The sequence below is a fragment of the Lissotriton helveticus genome, chromosome 8 (genome assembly GCF_964261635.1).
Source record: "Lissotriton helveticus chromosome 8, aLisHel1.1, whole genome shotgun sequence".
NCBI lineage: Eukaryota > Metazoa > Chordata > Amphibia > Caudata > Salamandridae > Lissotriton > Lissotriton helveticus.
In genome coordinates this window covers 477,816,582-477,842,148 of record NC_136069.1, presented here as the reverse complement: position 1 = coordinate 477,842,148, position 25,567 = coordinate 477,816,582, and the positions used below count along the sequence as shown (strand labels likewise).

The 25,567-nt window shown below is 49.5% G+C and overlaps 1 protein-coding gene across 3 annotated transcripts in view; it reads right to left on the bottom strand.

The window, feature by feature from the left end:
• The window catches only part of MTRF1 (mitochondrial translation release factor 1), a 215,479-nt gene that overhangs the window by 86,471 nt on the left and 103,441 nt on the right, over positions 1 to 25,567 (bottom strand). For all 3 annotated transcript variants that reach the window (XM_078657380.1, XM_078657382.1, XM_078657381.1), the window contains exons 2-3: positions 10,412 to 10,844; positions 8,458 to 8,549 (exon numbers count right to left, since the gene is read on the bottom strand). In XM_078657380.1, the coding sequence (XP_078513506.1) occupies positions 8,458 to 8,549; positions 10,412 to 10,814 (495 nt within the window). In that variant the 5' untranslated portion in view covers positions 10,815 to 10,844. The remainder of the gene's footprint in view (positions 1 to 8,457; positions 8,550 to 10,411; positions 10,845 to 25,567) is intronic.

The window sequence follows — 25,567 nt, the reverse complement described above, 5'->3', positions numbered from 1 at the left end:
GTCTGGTTGCTTAATTTTTACGTCTTTGATTTCTCCTAATGATAGAGATTGTGCCAAGAATTCTTTGCCGCCCATTGCTCAACCTGGTCAGCGCTATTCTGTCTAGATATTCTGTTGCAGAAGCTTGTGAATAGCATATTATATAAATCTGCGATACATTCAGTGAAACTTGCAGGTATGTTTGCAGTATCATAGTACTATATGCCATTTGTAGACGTTATTTTAGGAATGTTAGTGTTTGCCCAGAAAGTTTTTAATCCATTGGTTAGGTTCCTTCCTGGTCTGCCATCTTCGCTACAAGCCCTTGCTGTTGAGTACTTATCCTATTCCGCTGTTTCATTGTATTCCGTCATCTGTTATGTTATTTCTGCTAATATTTTGGGCTCTTTGTGAGCTCCATATTTCTGCTCCGTGTGTTCTACCTGTAAATGAGCGTGCAGTGTTTTATGGATAGCTGCCTGCTTGCTAATACATATTCCCCCGACTGTGAATTTGACTGCCTCCCAGAGAGTCCCACACTCCCATCAAGCCCGTAAAGAGACATCGACATCATCCAGTCTATATTTCTGCTGAATATCAGCACTGCATGCTCCAGCAGTGCAGTCTGGGCAGCGGATATAGGTTGTCGCATCAATGCTTTTAACTTTTAAACAACTCTTCCCCCTTCCACATCAGCAATCACGCTAACGACATTCTTTTGTCCAATATTTAACGTACTGTCACAACAACACCATCAAAAACAAGCATTGGCATAGCCAATAGGTCTCACCTTTGGGACCTTATAAGTATTTAGTTATGCAGCACAATAGCACAATATCCTTCGTAAAACAACATCAACTGTTGCATTGCTAAACACTTAGAAGGTCCCTAAAGGCAAGACCTATTGGCTATGCCAATGCTTGTTTTTGATGGTGTTGTTGTGACAGTACGTTAAATATTGGACAAAAGAATGTTGTTGCCTTTGCCTCTTCATACACACGAGCAGCGAGATTCGAGGAAAACAATAGAAGGGAAGAGGTCGATCCTCTACTTGTAAATGCATTCTGGTAACAAACACATACATACTAACAGACTCTATTCAGGCAGGAGACGACTCATTATTTTGAGCCAAAGGACTCGTCTTGCAGGGTCATCAGATAGTCATTCCCTGCAGTCTATGGACCAGAACAGTAGAGTTGGCTCAAGAGGTTGCCAAAATGAAAGCGCATATAAAGAGCAAAGTGTGGTTCCCTGCTATGGATCGTCTGGTCAAGGAGAGTGTGAAGACCTGCCGGTCCTGCATCATAAGGGCGAGCTGCCTGTAGTTCCTGTCATAACTGAAGCCGCCTACTCCCAGCTGTGGTTATGCGTGATTATGGCTTGTGGCAGATTTCCAGACAACAGATTGATGCTCGTGGTCATGGATAGCCATTCCCAAGTTCCCTGCGGTTGAACTTGTTTGCTCCACTGCTCCCGAGTGTGTACCGCACACTCTGAAAAAGATGTTTGCATTATTAGAGTTGCCCAAGAAAATCAAAACCAACAAGGGGGCTCCTTTTCAAGGCCAGCAATTCCACGAGTATCTTCGCCAACTGAACATCAAACATCATCACATAACTGCTCAATGGCCACAAGCTAACTGAGAGCTGGAAAGGTTTAGGGGGGCACTAAACAAGGCTCTACAAATTGGATTAGAGCGAGGTGAAGGCCCAGAATGCTGTTTGCACCAATTCCTAAAGGCCTACAGGCAGACTCCCCACAGCACCACCGGATGTGCTCAGAGCGATCTGCTGATGAGAAGGCCTCTGCAAGATCTCTTGCCAGCTGGACCAAACTGGCAACCTGCTATCTTCAATGCCCACCCCGCTCATGAGAAAAGAAGAGCTAACAATGAAAGAGTGAGCCATGAAAGCAGAGCTGTGAACTCACCCTGCGAGTGGGTGTTCGAGGGATCATCAAAGATTGCCACCCAGGGTGGAAGTTTCGCACCCCTTTTGAGAAAGAGGCATGGGAAGTGATGAAAATAAAGGGGACCATGGTGACGGCCAAAAGAATGGACATGGAGGTGTTGAGGGATGTGTCTTGGTTCCGGAAGAGTCCAAGCACAAGACAGAAAGACAGTGAAAATGGTGATCCCATATAGGAACAGGACTCAAGTGTGATTAGCCAAAGTCAGGAAGATACTGGACCTCCGGCATCTCACGATCATTGTCAGAGTGATGGCCGCACTCCGAGAATAGGGACTCCAGAAGAAGACAGCCAGCCAAGGTCTAGTGGGGAATCAAACACACGTGGCTGCCCTTAGCACCTGCCAGACCTAGCCAACGGCTAAGAGGCTTTGCATATTGAAGACCTTAGCAGCACGCAACCGAATGCTGAGAGGATTGCGTGTACACAGAACCAAGGACATGGACATTATCTTGTTTCATCAAGTTTTTATTTCGTTATTCACTTTTCCTTTTTCTTTTGGTAAAGGTCAAAGGTATGTAGTGAACCACCCGGCCACTACGGTATATTAGATGTCTTGCACATCTTGCCGGCCGAGCGCGACCAGATGTAATAAATAAAGAGGCACTTAGCCGCTAGAGCACAGCATCCAGAGTGTGGGCCTGTTTCATTGCGGGTGTGGTCAGGCCTGGTAGCTGCCTGAGTGTGGCACCCTGAACTACATCATAAATCACTCCAGAGGGCTTTAAGTGGGATGAAAAAACTGGGGGGGTCTCTCAAAGAGGCACGGTTGAGGTAATTAGGGCATGGCCTAAAAAGTAAGCTAAAAATCTGTGCTTAGTATTGTGTGCCGCCCGACTGGTATTAGGTTGCTTCAGTCATTGCATCCAGTTATATAATAAAGTAAAGTAAAGTCCACATTTGTAAAGCGCACAATCACCCGTAAGGGTCTCTAGGCGCTGGGGGCCGTCGGGAAGATTAAGCGAGCTATTGCCCAGAGTCACATGGTGCTGGGCTAACCTGCCGCCGGAGCCGGGGATCAAACCGTGGTCCCCAGATTCCAGCGTCAGTCGCCCTGGCCGCGGCAACAAGTTAAATTACACCTATAACAAGCCAGGACTATTGGCTTTGCCAATGGTTGTTAGTTGCATAAGATAAATAAGCAACAACTATGGCTTTGTGGTATAGAATATTGAAAATGCTACAGTTCTTGAAATGAGACAGTGAAAGATCTATAACGAGTCTCTTTGAAATTACATCAGAGGCAGTGAAGGGTGGCACCTCTGCAGAGTGCAGAGTTAAGATTTATTTTTTCACCAAGGGTGAGTGCAGAAATGGAAAGCCCTGCACTCCACATATCCCAAACTTGGCTGATTAACCTGACTGCACTCAGGAAAATAAACCTGAGCTAAATCTTAACATGATAATATTCGCTCTATGGAAAGTTTATTCTTCTTTTTGAAATTTTCCTCCATGTCCATTATGACATCTGCTGCGTCTTTGTCGTATGCCAGGTGATCCGGTTTACCTAGGATTGAACCCACGGGCTACCGCTGTTTGCGCATGTATTTGACAAGCTTACACTACCTGCTGCACATGTTTGTGAAGCTACTGCTACACAACAGCTAAACCAGGAGGGCTTGTGAATGCTTATTTTCAAGAGTTTCGTAGGCTAAATACTGAAAGGAAACAGGTGGTTAAAATTTACACTTCAGTGTATACTTAATCACGTGTCAACTTCACGCATGACTTGTAAAGAAAAAAATAGTACTCTGAGCATGTCAGCGTTACACCATGGAAGATCCCTCTGAGCTCAAGACCCTTCTTGCTGTTATTTTACATTTCTTTTCATTCCTAATCATGAGACCTGATGTGATGTCTGCATTCCTTGAAGCTGAGCAGTAGAAGAGAGATTCACGTCCCGTTTGCTAACTTCACCCGTGAAGTGCTCATAGCAGATTTTAGCACATTTCAAGGAAATGTGTAACGGCGACTTCGAGGAAAACGATGTGTGCCGCTTTCGGCTTTCAAATTGTTCAGAGACGTAGTATGTTACAAGTGGTAGTGCTGGGGTGATCAAGGATTGATCTTTCAGTGAAGTGGACGGCCGTGCCTCTGCTCTTAACCTTTCTGTGCACGCACCCATCCAGATTAAACAAGACGCGCGCCTGCGAGACGCGCTCTGTGGTGGGGGAGGGAAAAAGTGAGGAATGCAGTGTAGGTGGCAAAAGTGACTGTTACAGGCTGGCGAGTGGACAAGCAACTTAATGACCCATGACGGAGGAGACAGATGGCGGCTGCGTGCGTGCACGCTCGCTTGAACGCAAGCGGTTGCCCAGCAGTAGCACTTTGAAAACTCACCTACTAAATGTCTCTCCAAGCAGCGCATGCATGCGCTGGCTCAGCGAGACCTAACAAAGGAAATAAAAACAAAAATAAACACAATATACCCAATAGTATAGGTTCTCCAGCCTCCATAAAGTCAGTGGTGATAGTCGATGGGGCAACAAGTCATGCCTGGGGATCCCTCTGACATGGCAGAGGTGGTCGGGACTTAGTGGTTCATGGGTTTATGGGTAAGTGATCCATTGCAAGGGATAATTGCACCACACAGGTATCTCCCCGAGAGTTCATAATTCATCTTTCTTCATTGTGTTAACTGTTTCATTATTATTGTTATGATGTATAGGATGCCTTTATGGTATTATCCTAAACCTTTGTGTGCATGGGAGGTGCTGTTATGGATGGCATATCACCAGCTTATTAGTGGTCCTTCAGTTTTATTCTGAGTCACTGTGATGGGTACGGTACGCCTGTAGAGGGGAGCCAAGCTTGTGGTGCTTTCTTTGGCTTTTATCTCTTACAAAAAATGTTGCAGCCATTTGCAGGCTCTGAAGTATGTGTTGTTTGCCATCTATTGAGAATTTTAGCCTTGGAGGCCAGAGCAAAGCATATTCTATCCTTGCTTGTTGTAATTTTATCGTGACCAGTAAGATTTCACGTCTCGACAGTCCAGAAAGAACTTTATAGAGCATCTTGTGATTGATATCTCTTTTTCCTTTTGCAAGCTGGAGGACCGTATCTCTGTCTCGGAAGTTCATGAAGTGGGCAATTATTTGCCAGACAGGGACTCCAAGAGGGGGGCACAGAGTCAGCGAGCAAAGACAGTTGGGAGAAGTGTCCAGCTCCATATATTGATTGTAGCAGATTCTCCACATAGTTCTCAAGTTTGCCCATATTCTCCATTTCTGGTATTCCCACTATACGCAGGTTGTTTCTTCGGGGCCACGCCTCCAAATTTTCAGACTTCTCTTTAATAACTGACAGTATTTTCACAATGTAACAACAAGTAGGGGAAAGGAAGGGATCAGTTGCGATCCAGTAGGGCTGATATTACCATTCACAGAAAGGAGAATGGAAGGTCCGGCCACAGTCGTAGCCCCAAGTATCGAGACAACAAAGAGGTGACTGGGCCGTTCCTAGAGGAATATAAAGAGAGGAAGGTAGGGAAGGAGCGGTCACTAGGGAGGGGCTGGTGCTCAATTGGAGGGCCACCCCTGGGTATCCAATTTGTTGGATGTAATGGCCTCACACACCCTTGCGAGTGTCATGCTTCATCATCGGCAATGCTCCTCGTTGGGCAGGCGGTGCAATGCCCAACGGGCTCACCTCAAAGAGGGGCTCTTTATCGGAGATCTTTTATCCACAACTGCCTTATGGTGAAGTGCGGGTGAGGGGCCAGGAAGGAGTAGATAGTGTGGGTGAGGGTAAAATGTGGCTCAAGGTACCGGAAACAATTTTATTCTAGTGGTCCTCTGTCACAATTAAAATCAAGGATAGCCGGTACTTGTGGGAACTATGGTTTCCCAGAATGATCCAGGGCTAAAAGTGCAAAAGGTGTGGTCGACATGTTTCTCGCAACTAGTTCGTTGACTGCGATTCTTCAGAACCTATAGGGAAACTACAATCTACTAAACATGATCTAGTAATAAGTATCAGTTTAAAACAAGGCACATTAGTTGTACTACCTGTCTGACACTGTTCCTACCTAAGGGTTAGGGTTAAGAGGTGTCAACAGTACCCGGCGGATCTGGCATCGGGCGAGAAGCCAATGTGTTTGGGTTCTTACTGCCTGTGCCGAAGCTTGCTGCGCCTACCCTTCACACCGGGTACTGTTGACACCCCTTAACCCTAACCCTTAGGTAGGAACAGTGTCAGACAGGTAGTACAAATAATGTGCCTTGTTTTAAACTGATACTTATTACTAGATCATGTTTAGTAGATTGTAGTTTCTCTATAGGTCCTGAAGAATCGCAGTCAACGAACTAGATGCGAGAAACATGTCGACCACACCGTTTGCACTTTTAGCCCTGGATCACTCTGGGAAACCATAGTTCCCACGAGTACCGGCTATCCTTGATTTTAATTGTGACAGAGGACCACCAGAATCAAATTGTTTCCGGTACCTTGAGCCACATTTTACCCTCACCCACACTATCTACTCCTTCCTGGCCCCTCACCCGCACTTCACCATAGGGCAGTTGGATAAAAGATCTCCGATAAAGAGCCCCTCTTTGAGGTGAGCCCGTTGGGCATTGCACCGCCTGCCCAACGAGGAGCATTGCCAATGATGAAGCATGACACTCGCAAGGGTGTGTGAGGCCATTACATCCAACAAATTGGATACCCAGGGGTGGCCCTCCAATTGAGCACCAGCCCCTCCTTAGTGACCGCTCCTTCCCTTCCTTCCTCTCTTTATATTCCTCTAGGAACAGCCCAGTCACCTCTTTGTTGTCTCAGTATTTTCACAATGTCTTCCAATTTGTTTGCCTTCTCTTGCATCTGATATGCGTTGGCTGCAATAGGTCCATTCTGGTGGCTAGTGTGTCAGTCTTAGTGTCTATTGAGAGTAGGCTAGGTTGCATATATTGTAACAGGACTTTCAGGTCTGGAGATACATCTTGAGGTTGATCTACAGGTGTATCCATGCTGTTTTACGGTTGCCCCTGCTTGGCTGTGTTCGCTGTGCGTCTTCCTTCAAAAGACTGTCTCAGATTCTGGTTATTGATTTTATCCATGCTGCGGATTCGAAGCGTAATTTTTTTTTGTTTGGTGGATGTATCGGCGGTCACAACAAAATTGTAGCAGGCGTGTATAATCCCCTAATTTCTAATTTGGTGGCATAATATTCCTGATCCAACTGCCGTATTATCATTTACCATTGGACCTAGTGAAATGTCCAGTGGAACTCAGTGAACTACATATGCCAGATAGACTGTGGAGGAGTAGTGGCTACACTGCTGAAGCTCTCACCAATATGGGTCCCGACTTCCTCCTCGATAACCCAACTGGAGGGGCATGGGCAGACCAAGGCCTTTTGATCCTTAGGGGCATGTGGATGCCTTTATGGTAATGCTGTTTACATTTGTTGAGATTGTTCTTCTACTGCATAGGCGCACTCCTCTCCGATAATGGTGAATGGAGGGGGCTCTGTGATATTGAGGGTGCTGCATCATTTAAATTAGAGGTGGCTGTCTTATTTACAGACCAGCTTTGTCTCTGATACTATCCCCTCTCCTTACTGCAACTGCCGCATAGCTACTGGTTCACATCACGCACTGCTCGGACCCCCTATGAGCGGCCCACCGCCACCGCCCTCCTTTTTCAGCACTGCCTGACAGCCACAGCTGCTCTCTGTCCACCGACTTGGATGCTTCTTCGGCATAACTGGATTTTGCAGCAGTGCTGACGGGTTTCTTAGTCTCCCGCTCTGTGAAGGTAAGCGGCCCAAGTGACGTGTCTGCACATATAAGTTGGGTCGAGGGGTATGGAGTATCACGCTCCCAACTAGTTCTCTTCAGTTCTGCTGCTGTTCACGCCAGCAAATCTTTGATTTGGATTCTGTTATGGGTGCTGCACAGGCCTATTAACCCTGTGTGCAGGATTGCTTAAAACTGCCACCCCTAAAAGCGCTTCAAACTGTTGGATTTTATGCCATACCACCTGAGCAGCACAAACTTGCGACCATGTAGGCTGCCAGCTCTTTAGCACCACCAAGAAATCGTTACTGCCCCCTCTGTATTGAGGGTATTTAAATCTTCTTTGCAAAAATAAAATGAAATAAAAAAATGACGAAGAAAAAATGTTTTCATCTGTATTTCCTTCTAACTATGTTCCCACTTGATTTTCTTTTAGCCTCCTGGGTTGTGGTTTTGCCCTTCATGTGACCAGCTATTAGGCCATGCGTTCTCAGACCTGTCTTACCACCTACTCTCTGACCTTTCCAGTCTTTATAGGCTTTTCCCAGGCGTCCACAGACTGTAAATATCTCTGACATCTAATCCAACCATGGCACTCAGGAAGCAGAAGCTTATTAAGCACAATCCTTTAAATCGTCTTCCTGACTTCTCCGAAGACCTCTCTTTTAGTGATGAGTTTTTCTTTCAAACACACTAATAACAAATTTGCTGTCTTTCAGGATACTTTCACAACACTTTCTGGAATAACAACAAACCAATGTTTCCAGCTTACCTTTCCATACAAGATTTCAATCATGTCATTGATCGACTGCAATTCATCCGCAGCCAGGTCTAACAGCTGCTTATCATTTCTGTTGTCCGGACCTAATTTAGAAAAGGTAGAAATATAGGGGTACATAAGGTAACAGCAGTATTCTGATTGTACGAGGGTATTTTACAGTTCTTTGTCATACTCCTGGATTATAAAGATTTCCCTAAATTGTGGTTCCCTCTTGACCCATTCTAAAATCAAATCCCTACCATGAAGAAAATGTACTATAAAAAAAAAGATGGAATAAAATTTAGAGAGATTTTTACTTCAATAACAACAACATATTTCCACACTAGGGGCCTAATTATGATGTTGGGCGGATCACCACCCTGGGGCAGCGGTCCCACTGCCAGATTAGGATGCCGGCAGTCGAAGCGCATCGGGCGGCAGTCAGAGCCTAATTCCTACAATGGAGGCGGAGCATACAGAGAAACCGCTGTAGGGATTAGATTTCAGTTTCCAACATTCTTTCATGGCGGCCGACCATGGGTCAGGGGCCTCAACAGTATGGGTCAGTAAGACAGCCACAGCCCCTATGCCTGCCAGTAGTTCTCATACAAGGTGAGTGAGGGTTTGGTGGCAGATCTTGAGCCACCCTCAAGTGTGGCAACAGTTTTGATATCTCTCTCAGGCATGATGGCTTCAGGGCCGGGAGTCAGCTTGTGCTCTATGGAAATTGGTCAGCCTGACTGCAGAATGGTGAGTGGTCTGTTGACAGCCATAAGTCAACAGAAGGGGGTTCAGGAAACAGAAATGTTGTGTGGCTAATACACAAGCAAGTATGCCTTCCACATGAAGTATGCTTATTGTTTGTTTTTTAAGTTTGGAAGGGAAAGTGTCAAACGAAGTTCTCAATCTATCAAGGTCAATTGGTTTTGGAAAGAAGTGCTTATGGTCCCATACGTTACGGGGATAGCTTCTCTACCCATTCTGGGTCCAGTAAATACAGAATAACCATAAAGGTTTCAGCACAAGAATCGTCAATTGCAAGCAAAAGTCAGAAACACGTCAAGGACTAGGATCAGAGGAGGCAACATCACTGAGTAAATCAAGGGTCATGAATTTGTGTCAGTGGAAAGATTTGTCTCACCTGTACCGAATAATGGGAATGAGACTGTAGCCCACACGATACAGCATGATGTCTACAAAAGATTGATTGTTAATGTTGCACTAAGAGTCACTATAATGAGAATGACTGGATAGTGTAGTTGCAGGAGTTACACAATTTGAAATTACCTTGAGTTGACAGTAAAGATGAAGCATGTGCAGTAACAATGAGCGGAGTTTTCTCATTGGTTTTTGGTGGGGAGGGTGTGTGTGTGTCTATATATGGAAAAAGTTGAACCTCAGCAGATGAAAAGAAACACTTGGATTGTATTACATTTGGAATGCATACAACAAGTCCTGCTATCAATAGTGGTAATCAAATACTGGGCAAATGAAATTACCTGCATATCAGTAACAATATATACGAGTAGGGGACCATGTACACATTTTATATTGTCTAGGCATAGTAAATAGCTTTGTCCGAATATTACATTTAGCAACATTGAAAACTAAACTTCTTTCATCACCTTTCTATAGCATTTTTTTCTGTAGTTCTCTCAAAACAATTTATTTTACCTTAGAGACATAAATGATTCAAAAACAATGTAAACAAATATAATTTTTTTCATCAAGTCAAAGGATGCCAGAAAATGCATAGATTTTTATGGGAACAATAATTAGGTAGGGTTCTTACTAATTAGGTCATCAATCAGTACAATTGAAGACCCTCGCCCTATTATAAATGCTTAGTGGACCCACTGGCCGAAAAGGATGGTCTCCAAACAGCAACACTGTTCCTTTGCACCCTTTCAACTGTTGGCAAAAGAAGCTGTATCACATGCTGGATATACGATTTTTAGTAACTTACTGGAACACATGGATTTAAGTTCCAAAGCCTCTCGCTCTGCCTCTTGGATTTCCTTAAACACTGCAACAAGTGGAGACAGCTCTGCATATCTTACAGCAATTGCTGCTCGATGATTCTCCTCCAAAGTAGTTTGATTTAGCATCTGGCCAATGTGTGCATGCTCGCTGCAGATATCCTTCAAATATTTTTGCAGTGCTTTCTGTTTCCACAGGGCATCTGAATCATGGTGAATATACCTCTTTGGATAAGTTCTGAGCAGTGGGACAGATGAAAATATTTCTTGTTTATTTCCAAGAAGACCACCTTTGGATATCGGAATACACCTTTTCAGAAGAAAGGCATGTGGTTGATGGTGGTAATGACAAGAAACAACTAAGTGTCTAATAATCCAGAGTGCACCCATAATGTTTCATCTCAGCATGTATTTGATCACCTGAAAGGGAAAACAGTTAGAATCTATGAAATTAATGATACAAACTTTAGATACAGAATATTCAAATCTCAGTTCTATATTGCTGACAACAATCTAAATCTTCAGCTAATCAAACTGGAACAAAAGTTCCCAAGTTAATCAGAAAAAGGGAATGTGGTTTTCAGACACTCGAATAATAGGTACAAGCCAGAATCATACAGTAAATTGTATGTATGAGGTATTTGTTAAGTTCACAACAAGCCAAAATGAAGCAGAGCGCTATACAGGGGAAAAGGCAATGATATATGTGATTGGAAGGGTATCTGGTTTCTAAGAGCAAAAGTAGGCTTGACAATACAATACCTTTGGAGGCATCCTTAGAAACATTGTGAAAACTAGTACAAGGAATACATACTAGAACAAAAATAAGTTCCCTGCATCATTCTGGGAATTCATTTTACAAAAATGTATGTTTCAAATGGACCTCTAAGACACAAATGCTGCTTTGTTTTCAACTATTTATTAAAAGCTGTGGGCAACTGTGAAAACAATGAACATAAGTTGTTACTTTGCAGGTTTTTACATCAGGAGGCATTATATGAAGATCAGTACATCGAGTGTACCTTTACAACTCAGGTTATTAAATCGTGATTTTTTACTTAACTCATAAGTGAAGTATGTGTAATTTTTAATACACACACTTCTCTATAGGAAATTAAACAAAATCTCATTAAAATGTATTTAATTATGATCCGCATTACTGTCAATGAATTTTAATTTTTTGAACTACCCATTCCTTAATCCTAAAAACAGTGTACTACTCCTAGCCAAAAAAAACCCCTAAGCCCTAAAAATGTCTTATCACCGCTATAAACAATCCTCCCTGAGTCTTAAAAACTCCTTAATACCCCTTTGTTCTACCCAATTCTGAACCCTAAAAACTCTTTACATCTTTGCCCTACCCATCACTCCACCATAAAAAAAGTCTTACTACCTCATGCACTATCCATCCCTGACCTTTAAAAACACTTTACGGTTCCTACACACCACCCATCCATGAGCCCTAAAAACACTTTCCTACCATAATACACTACCCATTCCAGAGCCCTTAAAACTACTTAGTAACCATCAATGAGACCCAAAACCCCCAAAGACCCCTAAAGACTACTAATGCTGAATCCTAAAATTTCCATTACCACACACAAAATCCAAACTTCTCATTCACATTTTTTTTTAATTCATATTGCTACTACCATACACCTATTTTGAAGTAAATATTTTTAAAATATATAACAATTTGTACTTATGATTAAATAATATTAACATTTTAAGAACTAATATATATTGTATTAAATAATGTACAATTGGCTGTGTTCAGGGCCTTAATGAAGTCCTTCTGTGTAGGTTTATAGTCATCCAAATGCTCATTGTCCTGTCTTTGCGTCATATGTGGAGGAGCCGAGCATTCTTGTGTTCGAAGCATGCATACTTCGCTCTAGGTGGGAGTCTCTGAATCAAACAAAGTTTCATCCCTGAGAAAAACTCTGCAGGCGTCAGGTGGCCACAGTGGTCTCCTTCACGTATATGACAAAATAACTGTGCTGAACATCATGAGACAGTTAAGGAGCAGTTTTGCAAGGAAACGGTGTATGTGAGTGACATGCAAAATAGATGTTTTCTAGTTCTAACTATAAGCCAATTGGCAACTTTGTGAGTCCCTGAACAATGTTTTAATCCACCAGGTGGGAATTTCTGACCGGAACAATCAACATATGCAACCTTGGCATGCCTTAAATGAGCCATCATTTATGCTTGAACATCAACCTGTGCACCAACCACAGCCATGACAAAGATATATTCTAGTTTTCTGGACTTCTGTAGCAGTTTCCTAATGAATGAAGATGATTCACAGAAGGTGATCATTTGCGTCTTAAGTAGGGATGTACTTGGGAACCAAAAGCAGCCATTGTAAAAAAAATAAAGCAAAAAAACACGCCAGACTTCGTTCTTCTCCTTGCTGTCTCTCTTTCCATCCATCTATCTCTACCTCCTCTTCTATCTCTGATTTCACGCTCTTTCTCCATCTCTCTCTCATTCTCTCTTTTGTGAAGCCCCCTTTCTATCTACTGCTATTTATCCTCTATGTAAACAAAAAAGTGATGGATGGACTGTTTGATTTAATCTCAGCTACTGCTAATTATTCTGGGTCGCATCCCAGTCCATCATTATTTTGCAGACCATGACACCTCAGTTTGCAGCCAGCCATATGCAAATCAGTTCTGACCCTGCTACAATGGGAACAGTCTAGTCCAAACTGTCAGGCCAGATCCTCCCTGAACTGGAATACAAGCAAGCCAGGACGTTTTTCACCCTTATTAGGGCCTATGAGCCAGACAGATTAATTCAAGCATGCCATACATCACCTTGTTTTTGATGCCGTTGTTATTCTCTAGGACATGGGTACTCGCAAACATTTTCCAGTGCCCCAAAACGTTTGCCTGTCATGTAATTACAAGACAGGACGCATTGATGGCAGGTGGGGGTTATAAGGTGTCCGTAGGGGAAGCAAAACATATACATATAAAGCCTGAATTGCACATTATTAAGCAAGAAAACCTGGGATCAATGCTGGCTTCCCCGTTTGAACAAATTGTGTGATCCTAGACAATTATTATATTTCACTTCACATGCTTTTTCTTCATAATCACATATAAGAGGACCTCGAAATACACTACTTTAGGACGAGCACTGTACAAAGTCTTCTCTTGTGTTTTATTTGCTAAACTATATAGTTATCCATGTATAATAGGAAGCCTAGCCACTCATATGGTAAACATATCTGACTTGCCTCTTAGTTCACTATTTGCAGTGTTGCCAGGGTGGAGGGGAAGCATGAATGTTTCTAAATTCTTCTTTTTAAACTATCACTTTTAAAAAAAGTTCTCACTGCACTGATATAATCGAATGTACTAAGGCTAAACGCTTCTGCATGTTAATGAAAAACACTTTTTGAAGTTTGAGGAGACCATCAGATTTTTAGGTCTCGGCAACGAGAACTATTGTCGCCGAGTAAGCTCGCAAGGGAGTACAGAGTGGTGCACGAGCCGACCAGGGTCTGTGGACGCGCACACACAAAGGCAGGCAGGCAGGCACACACCAGACACACACAGACAGACACACGCACGCACACAGACAGACACACGCACGCACGCACACACACACACACACCCTCCCTCTCTGCCCACTCCCTCTCTGCGGCCCCCCCCCCCCCCTACCCCCACTCACCGGGCTCTTTCCCTCTGCAGTGGGTCAGTCACGGCAGCAGGCAGGCTCGGTGTCTTCTCCGGCGATCTTCAGCTGATGTGCACGCTCACGCTGCGTCTCCTGCGCGCCCACCACGCTGTTTCGTGCCCGTTGATCCTCAGCTTGTGATTACTACTCCTTCTAACCCGGATTCTAAATTACTATTTCTTGGTTCTCTAACTCCACTCTGTTGATTCGTAACAAACTGATATTCAGCACATTTCACAGTCTCGCTTTTGCTTCTCATAAATACAATAAGATTATTTTAAGCAATGTCTACCCTTCTTTTGGTTCTGTGCCTATTATGCTTCGGACTATAGAGTTTTAGAAAGTGTGGTGGAAGATTCCATGATATCAGTGGTGTGCACAGTGCAGAGTGAGTGTGCAGAGTGCAGAGTAGTGAGTGCAGAGTAGTGAGTGCAGAGTGTGAGTGCAGAGTAGTGAGTGCAGAGTAGTCAGTGCAGAGTAGTCAGTGCAGAGTAGTCAGTGCAGAGTGTGAGTGTGAGTGCAGTGTGAGTGCAGAGTGTGAGTGCAGAGTGTGAGTGCAGAGTGTGAGTGCAGAGTGTGAGTGCAGAGTGTGAGTGCAGAGTGTGAGTGCAGAGTGTGAGTGGGCAGAGTGTGAGTGCAGAGTGAGTGGGCAGAGTGTGAGTGCAGAGTGAGTGGGCAGAGTGTGAGTGCAGAGTGAGTGGGCAGAGTGTGAGTGCAGAGTGAGTGGGCAGAGAGAGTGTGCAGAGAGTGCAGAGTAGTGAGTGCAGAGTAGTGAGTGCAGAGTGTGAGTGTGAGTGCAGTGTGAGTGCAGAGTGTGAGTGCAGAGTGTGAGTGCAGAGTGTGAGTGCAGAGTGTGAGTGGGCAGAGTGTGAGTGCAGAGTGAGTGGGCAGAGTGTGAGTGCAGAGTGAGTGGGCAGAGTGAGTGGGCAGAGTGAGTGGGCAGAGAGAGTGTGCAGAGAGTGCAGAGTAGTGAGTGCGCAGAGTAGTGAGTGCAGAGGAGTGAGTGCAGAGGAGTGAGTGCAGAGGAGTGAGTGCGCAGAGTAGTGAGTGCAGAGTAATGAGTGCTGAGTAGTGAGTGCAGAGTAGTGAGTAGTGAGTGCAGAGTAGTGAGTGCAGAGTAGTGAGTGCAGAGTAGTGAGTGCAGAGTAGTGAGTGCAGAGTAGTGAGTGCAGAGTAGTGAGTAGTGAGTGCAGAGTAGTGAGTAGTGAGTGCAGAGTAGTGAGTAGTGAGTGCAGAGTAGTGAGTGCAGAGTAGTGAGTGCAGAGTAGTGAGTAGTGAGTGCAGAGTAGTGAGTAGTGAGTGCAGAGTAGTGAGTAGTGAGTGCAGAGTAGTGAGTAGTGAGTGCAGAGTAGTGAGTGCAGAGTAGTGAGTAGTGAGTGCAGAGTAGTGAGTAGTGAGTGCAGAGTAGTGAGTAGTGAGTGCAGAGTAGTGAGTAGTGAGTGCAGAGTAGTGAGTGCAGAGTGCAGAGTAGTGAGTAGTGAGTGCAGAGTAGTGAGTAGTGAGTGCAGAGTAGTGAGTAGTGAGTGCAGAGTAGTGAGTGCAGAGTAGTGAGTGCAGAGTAGTGAGTGCAGAGTAGTGAGTGCAGAGTAGTGAGTGCAGAGTAGTGAGTAGCGAGTGCAGAGTAGTGAGTAGTGAGTGCAGAGTAGTGAGTGCAGAGTAGTGAGTGCAGAGTAGTGAGTAGTGAGTGCAGTGTAGTGAGTAGTGAGTGCAGAGTAGTGAGTGCAGAGTGCAGAGTAGTGAGTAGTGAGTGCAGAGTAGTGAGTAGTGAGTGCAGAGTGCAGAGTAGTGAGTGCAGAGTGCAGAGTAGTGAGTGCAGAGTAGTGAGTGCAGAATGCAGAGTAGAGAGTGCAGAGTAGTGAGTAGTGAGTGCAGAGTAGTGAGTAGTGAGTGCAGAGTAGTGAGTGCAGAGTAGTGAGTGCAGAGTAGTGAGTGCAGAGTAGTGAGTGCAGAGTAGTGAGTGCAGAGTAGTGAGTAGTGAGTGCAGAGTAGTGAGTGCAGAGTGCAGAGTAGTGAGTAGTGAGTGCAGAGTAGTGAGTAGTGAGTGTAGAGTAGTGAGTGCAGAGTAGTGAGTAGTGAGTGCAGAGTAGTGAGTGCAGAGTGCAGAGTAGTGAGTAGTGAGTGCAGAGTAGTGAGTAGTGAGTGCAGAGTAGTGAGTAGCGAGTGCAGAGTAGTGAGCAGTGGGTGCAGAGTAGTGAGTGCAGAGTGCAGAGTAGTGAGTGCAGAGTAGTGAGTAGTGAGTGCAGAGTAGTGAGTAGTGAGTGCAGAGTAGTGAGTAGTGAGTGCAGAGTAGTGAGTAGTGAGTGCAGAGTAGTGAGTAGTGAGTGCAGAGTAGTGAGTGCAGAGTAGTGAGTAGTGAGTGCAGAGTGCAGAGTAGTGAGTAGTGAGTGCAGAGTAGTGAGTAGTGAGTGCAGAGTAGTGAGTAGTGAGTGCAGAGTAGTGAGCAGTGAGTGCAGAGTAGTGAGTGCAGAGTGCAGAGTAGTGAGTGCAGAGTAGTGAGTGCAGAGTAGTGAGTAGTGAGTGCAGAGTAGTGAGTAGTGAGTGCAGAGTAGTGAGTGCAGAGTAGTGAGTAGTGAGTGCAGAGTAGTGAGTAGTGAGTGCAGAGTAGTGAGTGCAGAGTAGTGAGTAGTGAGTGCAGAGTGCAGAGTAGTGAGTGCAGAGTGCAGAGTAGTGAGTGCAGAGTAGTGAGTGCAGAGTAGTGAGTGCAGAGTAGTGAGTGCAGAGTAGTGAGTGCAGAGTAGTGAGTAGTGAGTGCAGAGTAGTGAGTAGTGAGTGCAGAGTAGTGAGTGCAGAGTAGTGAGTAGTGAGTGCAGAGTAGTGAGTAGTGAGTGCAGAGTAGTGAGTGCAGAGTAGTGAGTGCAGAGTAGTGAGTAGTGAGTGCAGAGTAGTGAGTAGTGAGTGCAGAGTAGTGAGTAGTGAGTGCAGAGTAGTGAGTAGTGAGTGCAGAGTAGTGAGTAGTGAGTGCAGAGTAGTGAGTGCAGAGTAGTGAGTAGTGAGTAGTGAGTGCAGAGTGCAGAGTAGTGAGTGCAGAGTAGTTGTTAGACGGACCGGGAGGGTCGGCCGAGGATAAGGGGAGAGGTCTCCGGGGAGAGCCGTCTCCAGTGAATCGTACAGACAAGTAACTCCCCCCCCACAGACGGACACCACACAATGATAAAGTTCAACGATACTTTATAGGCAATTCTTCAAGTACGGTAGAATGGTACAAGGAGGTCTGGACTCAGGGGTCCCCTCTATTCTGGTCTCTGTTTGGGGAAAGGGTAGCGGGACAGTCTTGTTACCAAAGAGATGGAAATAGCTCTCAATCCTCGAGCTCGGTGGTGTAGATGAACGGGCCGCGGCGGAGCCAGCAGGTCCCGTGATGGATGAAGGAAGACGACGGTCCGCGGCAGAGCCAGCAGGTCCCGATGAAGGTGGTGGTTACAAACGGTCCGCGGCCACGCCAGCAGGTCCCGACGACGATGAAGGATAGGGTGGTTCCCAAAGCCGCGGCAGCGCCAGCAGGCAAGACGAGGGTGCACAAGACAGAGCTACGGCAGCGCCAGTAGTCCGTCAAGGATGAGTTCTTCTTTGCGTCTCTCGACTCCAAGATACAACTCCCGTCTGGCTCTGGAGCTGTCCCAGTTATAGGGCTGGTGTGCTTTGATGTCCGGACCCTCGCACTTGGAGGGCGGGAGGTCCGGGATGAGGGGGTTCAGACACCCAGCAGGGGGGTGGAGCCAGCGCCCGGGGAGGCGATGGGCGAGCGGTACTTGGCGGGGGAGAGCCATCGACACCTCTTGCTCCCATTGACTGACCAAGTAGCCCGCTCACCTCCTGGGTGGATGTTGGTGCCGGAATGTCTGAGGCCTGGCCGGGCCCAGGGTTGAGGTCGATCGGGGGCCAGGCGGCCTCGTGGTGGAGTGTCCAAGATGGCGCCCAGGATGGGCGCGCAGGCCGGTAGTGGGTCGGCCTACGCGGTCAACAGGTTCGAGTGTAGGGGTCCCTGCGGGGACGGTGGACGTGCAATGGTGGTGTGTGGTACTTGCGTGGCTGGTTCGGGCCTGGTTGGGCCGGGGGAGAGCGGCCCTTCATGTGGCCTGTCCAACATGCGTCCCCCCCAGCTGAAGGCGGGGAGAGTTACCCATTCTCTTGGGGACTCTTCTCGTCGAGGCGGAAGAACCGGGACAGGCCATCTGCGTTGGCGTGATCTGGCCCAGGCCGATGTTCAACTGTGAAGTCCATCCCTTGTAGGGAGATGGACCAGCGTAGTAACTTCGGGTTTTCCCCCCGCATCTGCATCAGCCACTGCAGGGGTCGGTGGTCGGTCTGTACCCGAAAGGGTGTGCCAAAAAGGTAGGGCCGGAGCTTCTTGAGGGCCCATACCACCGCAAAGGCCTCCCTCTCTATGGTGCTCCAGCGTTGTTCCCGTGGTAGGAGTCGCCGGCTGATGAAGGCCACCGGCTGATCACGGCCTTCGGTGTTCACTTGAGACAGGACTGCCCCAATGCCATGGTCGGAGGCATCCGTCTGGACGATGAACTCCCGGCTGTAGTCGGGGGCCTGGAGCACAGGGGCGGAGCACATGGCGGCTTTCAATTGTTCAAATGCAGCTTGACACTCTGGGGTCCAGTTGACTTTCTGGGGCTGATTTTTTGACGTGAGCTCTGTGAGGGGCCTCACGATAGTACCATAGTCTTTCACGAACCTTCGGTAATAGCCCGTGAGGCCCAGGAAGGCCCGTACCTCGGTCTGGGTAATGGGGGGCTGCCAGGACTGGATGGCGGCAATTTTTAGCTGCAGAGGGGCCACCAGGCCGCTTCCCACCTGGTGCCCGAGGTAGGTTACAGACCCTTGCCCAATTTGACATTTGCTGGCCTTGATCGTGAGGCCAGCTTGCTGAAGGGCGTGCAGCACTGCTCGGAGGTGGCGGAGGTGCTCGGACCACTGGTTGCTGTATACAGCGATGTCGTCTAGGTAGGCGGTGCTGAATCCTTCGAGCCCCGCCAGGACATGATTGACGAGTCGTTGGAATGTTGCTGGGGCATTCTTCATGCCGAAGGGCATGACTGTGAAATGGTAATGGCCATCGGGAGTGGAGAAGGCAGAACGTTCTTGTGCCCGGGGTGTGAGGCCGATTTGCCAGTAGCCCGCCGTCAGGTCGAAGATACTGAGGTAGCGGGCAGCTCCCATACGGTCGATTAGTTCATCTGCCCGGGGGATGGGATGTGCGTCTGTCCTGGTGACCGCATTCAAGCCCCGGTAGTCGACGCAGAACCGGAGTTCTGGTGTGGTGCCGGGGGCAGCTGCTTTGGGGACCAGTACTACAGGGCTGGCCCAGGGGCTGTCTGAGGGCTCGATGACCCCGAGCGTGAGCATTTTGGCTACTTCCTCCTGGATGCAGGCCCGTACCCGATCTGGCACGCGGTAGGCCCGGTGGCGGATAGGGGGGCTGTCCCCCGTGTCCACATCGTGCGTACACCAGGAAGTGACACCTGGGGTGAGGGAGAACAGGCTGGCGAATTGTGACAGGAGAACTTGGCACTCCTGGCGTTGCTCTCGGGTGAGGGCCTCTGAGAGTCGGACCCCCTCTACGGAACCATCTTTCTCCCGCGTTCGTAGGAGGTCCGGGAGGGGCTCGGAGTCCTCTTCAGCCCCATTGTCTGTGGCCATCAGGAGGCTGAGTTCTGTCCGTACAAAGTGCGGTTTCAGTCTGTTAGCGTGGAGGACCCGGAGGGGGTTCCGGGAAGATTCCAAGTCGATGAGGTAGGTAGCCGGACCCTTGCGCTCGACCACTTTGAAGGGCCCTGTCCACTTGTCTTGTAGGGCGCAGGGTTCGGTGGGGGACATCACCCATACCTGTTGCCCAGGTTCAAATTCGATGGAGGAGGCATTCCGGTCATACCACCTTTTCATGTCCTCTTGACTGGCCTCTAGGTTGGCTTTTGCTAGTCCTCGGAATCGCCGGGTCTGGTTGCGGAGTGTTAGGAGGTAGCGAAAAACATCTGGTGGGTTCTTTAGAGGGGGCATCTCCCAGCCTTCCTTAACTAGGCTGAGCGGCCCGTGCACGGGGTGCCCATATAGCAGTTCAAATGGGCTGAAGCCCAGGGACTTCTGGGGGACCTCTCGATATGCGAAGAGGAGGCACGGCAGCAGCACATCCCACTGGCGACGGAGGGGCTCTTCCAACCCCCCGATCATCCCTTTGAGCGTGCGGTTGAACCGCTCAACGAGGCCGTTTCCTTGAGGGTGATAGGGGGTCGTGAACCGGTAGGTAACCCCGCACTGTTGCCAGAGAGATTTCATATATTTCGAAATAAAGTTCGTGCCTCTGTCACTGACGACCTCCCGGGGGAAGCCCACCCGGGAGAAGATCCCCATCAGAGCCCGGCCGACTACCGGGGCTGTCACAGTCCGCAGGGGAACAGCCTCCGGGTAGCGGGTGGCGTGGTCCACTAGCACCAGGATGAATCGATGGCCTTGTTTTGTGCGCGGGTCCAGGGGCCCTACGATATCGATTCCGACCCTCTCGAACGGGGTGGTGACCACGGGAAAAGGTTGCAGGGGGGCTTTCAGTTTGCGGCCGCTCTTCCCACTGGCTTGGCACGTGGGGCAAGATCGGCAATGCTGGTGTACATTGTCCCTCATTTTGGGCCAGAAGAAGTGGGTCACCAGGCGGCTATAGGTTTTGTCTTGACCCAAGTGTCCTGCCAGGGGGACATCGTGGGCCAGGTTTAGCAGAAAGTCTCTAAAACGGAGGGGTACCACTAGGACTCGGCTGGCCCCCAGCTCCGCGATTCTTTGCTCACTGTACAGCAGATCATTGTCCCAGTAGACCCAGTGAGTTCCGGAGGTATCCCCTGCGCTTTGGGCTAGCGCTTGCTGGCGGAGTCCCTCGAGGGAGGGACAGGTCTTTTGTTCTTGGCGAAATTGTTCTTGCGTGGGCCCCCCCTCTTGAGGCCACTGGTCGAGGTTAGCGAGGTCTGGAGGTTGAGCTGGTTCGGGGGGGACGTCACGGTCGGTGGTTTCGGCGGGGGCGACCGGAGGCGGTGGCGCCGGCCATTCGAGTTCCTCTGGGCGGGTGTTGGCACGGGCGGTCATGGACCGGGTGGTGACGCACGCCCAGTCCGGGACGCCCAGCATCCCCAGGTGCTCTTTTCGTTCGACTGCTGCCCATGGAGAGCTTTCCAGGTCATTACCCAGGAGGCAGTCTACGGGGGCATCATCTCGGACCGTCACCTTCAACATGCCGGAGACCCCTCCCCATTCGAAGGGGACGCAGGCCATCCGACACAGACTTTCTGAGTTATCGGCTGAACGTACAGGGCAGAGAATGTTTGGTAAGTATTGTTCGGGGGTCACCAGGTGACAGCGGACGGCTGTTACGCTGGCCCCAGTGTCACGAAGGGCTTCAGCCCGGCGTCCATTGATGCCCACCCATTGGCTGTACTTCTGGGTATTAGCGGGTAGGGGGACCCGCGGGACCATGTCTCTCCCCCCTAGGCAGGCGAGAGCCATGGCGGCTGGCTCCCATTCTTGGTGTTCCTGTTCATATTCTTCTTGTTCCTCTGAGATCTGTTCCTCCCCCAGAGCAGCAGCGGCTACTTGGCGGGGTCTTGGGCTCTGGTACTGGGGGCAGTTTGGGTCGTTTGCATAGTGTCCGACTCGTTGGCATCGATGGCAGGTAATATTGGCTCGATGTCCCGGTCGCGCTGGGGTGCTGCCCCGGTTGGCCGGGGGGGTGGGGCTGGTAGTGAGGGTGACCGGAGCGTTGCTTCTTCCGCGTCCTTGGCCTCCACCTCCTCGGGGACGGTGCTGACCATTGTTGTTCCGGTTCTGTTCGGAGGGCCCATTTCGACTCACTCTGGTGATCTCCCACCGGTCTGCTTCAGCTGCGAGCTGCCGGGGATCCGTTAACTTGCTGTCGAGGAGGTGCTGACGAAGTTCAATGAAGCAATTGTTCGACAGATGCTCCCATACCATAAGATTGAACAGTTGTTCGTAGGTTGTGACCCTGCTTCCTTTGATCCAGCCCTCGAAGGCTCGGCTAAAGTAATTGACATAGTCCACCCAAGTTGTACCTGGGATGCGGGTGCAGTCTCGGAACCTCTGACGGTACATCTCGGGTGTGAGGCCATAGCGGGTGAGGAGTGCAGCTTTCATATGGTCATAGGAGGTCATCTGGTGGTCCGGGAGTTGCAGCAGGGCGTCGCGGCCCTCATTGAGGAATCTCCCCCACAGACCGGCCCCCCAATCGCTTTTATCGATCCGGTGTGCAGTCATAGCGATTTCATAGGCCTTAAACCATTGCTGGATGTCGTCCTCTCGGAAGTATTCTCGAACGACATCCTTGGGGATGTGTACCTTCTTCTCTGTTGCCCCTGGAGTGTGGGGTTGCTCGGGCACCCCTGCTTCTTTATTCTGTTTGCGTAGGTCGATTTCAGCTAATTTCCGCTCATGTTCATATGCCAGTTTCTTTTCCTCGAGCTCCCTTTGTCTCTGTTTCTCCTCTCTTTCTTCTCGGAGACGCAGGTGCTCTAAGTTGATTTTCTGTTCGGCCAACTTTAGTTCAACGTCCATTTTGAGCCGGGCCATTTCCAGCTCGTGTAGTCGGGTTCTTTCTCGTTCCTGGATCTCGTCTGGCGAGAGACCCGTTCTTCGTTCTTCAGGGGCCATGGGGGTTTGTGCTGCTATGTCTTGATCGGGGGTTCCGGCAGCCCCGGTTTCTGCCCAAGATTCCAGGGCCTGCTTAAAGTCATCTTTGGTATTTAGTCCGGTGGTAGCGATACCTAATTCGATACAGAACTGTTTAAGTTCACGATGGCTGTACTCGTCCAATTTCTCCATCTGGAATTTCTCCGTTGATCCGCTGTCTTTAGTTGACATCGTGATTCGCCGTGGGGTGAGCTACTCTCTGTACGGTTTATGCGGTGATTCGGATCCCGTCGCTGGCCACCAATGTTAGACGGACCGGGAGGGTCGGCCGAGGATAAGGGGAGAGGTCTCCGGGGAGAGCCGTCTCCAGTGAATCGTACAGACAAGTAACTCCCCCCCCACAGACGGACACCACACAATGATAAAGTTCAACGATACTTTATAGGCAATTCTTCAAGTACGGTAGAATGGTACAAGGAGGTCTGGACTCAGGGGTCCCCTCTATTCTGGTCTCTGTTTGGGGAAAGGGTAGCGGGACAGTCTTGTTACCAAAGAGATGGAAATAGCTCTCAATCCTCGAGCTCGGTGGTGTAGATGAACGGGCCGCGGCGGAGCCAGCAGGTCCCGTGATGGATGAAGGAAGACGACGGTCCGCGGCAGAGCCAGCAGGTCCCGATGAAGGTGGTGGTTACAAACGGTCCGCGGCCACGCCAGCAGGTCCCGACGACGATGAAGGATAGGGTGGTTCCCAAAGCCGCGGCAGCGCCAGCAGGCAAGACGAGGGTGCACAAGACAGAGCTACGGCAGCGCCAGTAGTCCGTCAAGGATGAGTTCTTCTTTGCGTCTCTCGACTCCAAGATACAACTCCCGTCTGGCTCTGGAGCTGTCCCAGTTATAGGGCTGGTGTGCTTTGATGTCCGGACCCTCGCACTTGGAGGGCGGGAGGTCCGGGATGAGGGGGTTCAGACACCCAGCAGGGGGGTGGAGCCAGCGCCCGGGGAGGCGATGGGCGAGCGGTACTTGGCGGGGGAGAGCCATCGACACCTCTTGCTCCCATTGACTGACCAAGTAGCCCGCTCACCTCCTGGGTGGATGTTGGTGCCGGAATGTCTGAGGCCTGGCCGGGCCCAGGGTTGAGGTCGATCGGGGGCCAGGCGGCCTCGTGGTGGAGTGTCCAAGATGGCGCCCAGGATGGGCGCGCAGGCCGGTAGTGGGTCGGCCTACGCGGTCAACAGGTTCGAGTGTAGGGGTCCCTGCGGGGACGGTGGACGTGCAATGGTGGTGTGTGGTACTTGCGTGGCTGGTTCGGGCCTGGTTGGGCCGGGGGAGAGCGGCCCTTCATGTGGCCTGTCCAACAGTAGTGAGTGCAGAGTAGTGAGTGCAGAGTAGTGAGTGCAGAGTGCAGTGCAGTGCAGGTATGTGCAGTGCAGTGCAGGTGAGTGCAGTGCAGTGCAGGTGAGTGCAGTGCAGTGCAGGTGAGTGCAGTGCAGTGCAGGTCAGTGCAGGTCAGGTGAGTGCAGTGCAGTGCAGTGGAGGTGAGTGCAGTGCAGTGCAGGTGAGTGCAGTGCAGGTGAGTGCAGTGCAGGTGAGTGTAGTGCAGGTGAGTGCAGTGCAGGTGAGTGCAGTGCAGGTGAGTGTAGTGCAGGTCAGTGCAGGTGAGTGCAGTGCAGGTGAGTGCAGTGCAGGTGAGTGCAGTGCAGGTCAGTGCAGGTGAGTGCAGTGCAGTGCAGGTGAGTGCAGTGCAGGTGAGTGCAGTGCAGTGCAGGTGAGTGCAGTGCAGGTGAGTGCAGTGCAGGTGTGTGCAGTGCAGGTGAGTGCAGTGCAGGTGAATGCAGTGCAGGTGAGTGCAGTGCAGGTGTGTGCAGTGCAATGCAGGTGAGTGCAGTGCAGGTGAGTGCAGTGCAGTGCAGGTGAGTGTAGTGCAGGTGAGTGCAGTGCAGGTGAGTGCAGTGCAGTGCAGGTGAGTGCAGTGCAGTGCAGGTGAGTGCAGTGCAGTGCAGGTGAGTGCAGTGCAGGTGAGTGCAGTGCAGTGCAGGTGAGTGCAGTGCAGGTGAGTGCAGTGCAGGTCAGGTCAGTGCAGTGCAGGTCAGGTCAGTGCAGTGCAGTGCAGGTGAGTGGAGTGCAGTGCAGTGCAGGTGAGTGCAGTGGAGTGCAGTGCAGTGCAGGTGAGTGCAGTGCAGGTGAGTGCAGTGCAGGTGAATGCAGTGCAGGTGAGTGTAGTGCAGGTGAGTGCAGTGCAGGTGAGTGTAGTGCAGGTCAGTGCAGGTGAGTGCAGTGCAGGTGAGTGCAGTGCAGGTCAGTGCAGGTGAGTGCAGTGCAGTGCAGGTGAGTGCAGTGCAGGTGAGTGCAGTGCAGTGCAGGTGAGTGCAGTGCAGGTGAGTGCAGTGCAGTGCAGGTGAGTGCAGTGCAGGTGAGTGCAGTGCAGGTGTGTGCAGTGCAGGTGAGTGCAGTGCAGGTGAATGCAGTGCAGGTGAGTGCAGTGCAGGTGTGTGCAGTGCAATGCAGGTGAGTGCAGTGCAGGTGAGTGCAGTGCAGGTGAGTGTAGTGCAGGTGAGTGCAGTGCAGGTGAGTGCAGTGCAGTGCAGGTGAGTGCAGTGCAGTGCAGGTGAGTGCAGTGCAGGTGAGTGCAGTGCAGGTCAGGTCAGTTCAGTGCAGGTCAGGTCAGTGCAGTGCAGTGCAGGTGAGTGCAGTGCAGGTGAGTGCAGTGGAGTGCAGTGCAGTGCAGGTGAGTGCAGTGCAGGTGAGTGCAGTGCAGGTGAGTGCAGTGCAGGTGAGTGCAGGTCAGTGCAGGTGAGTGCAGTGCAGGTGAGTGCAGTGCAGGT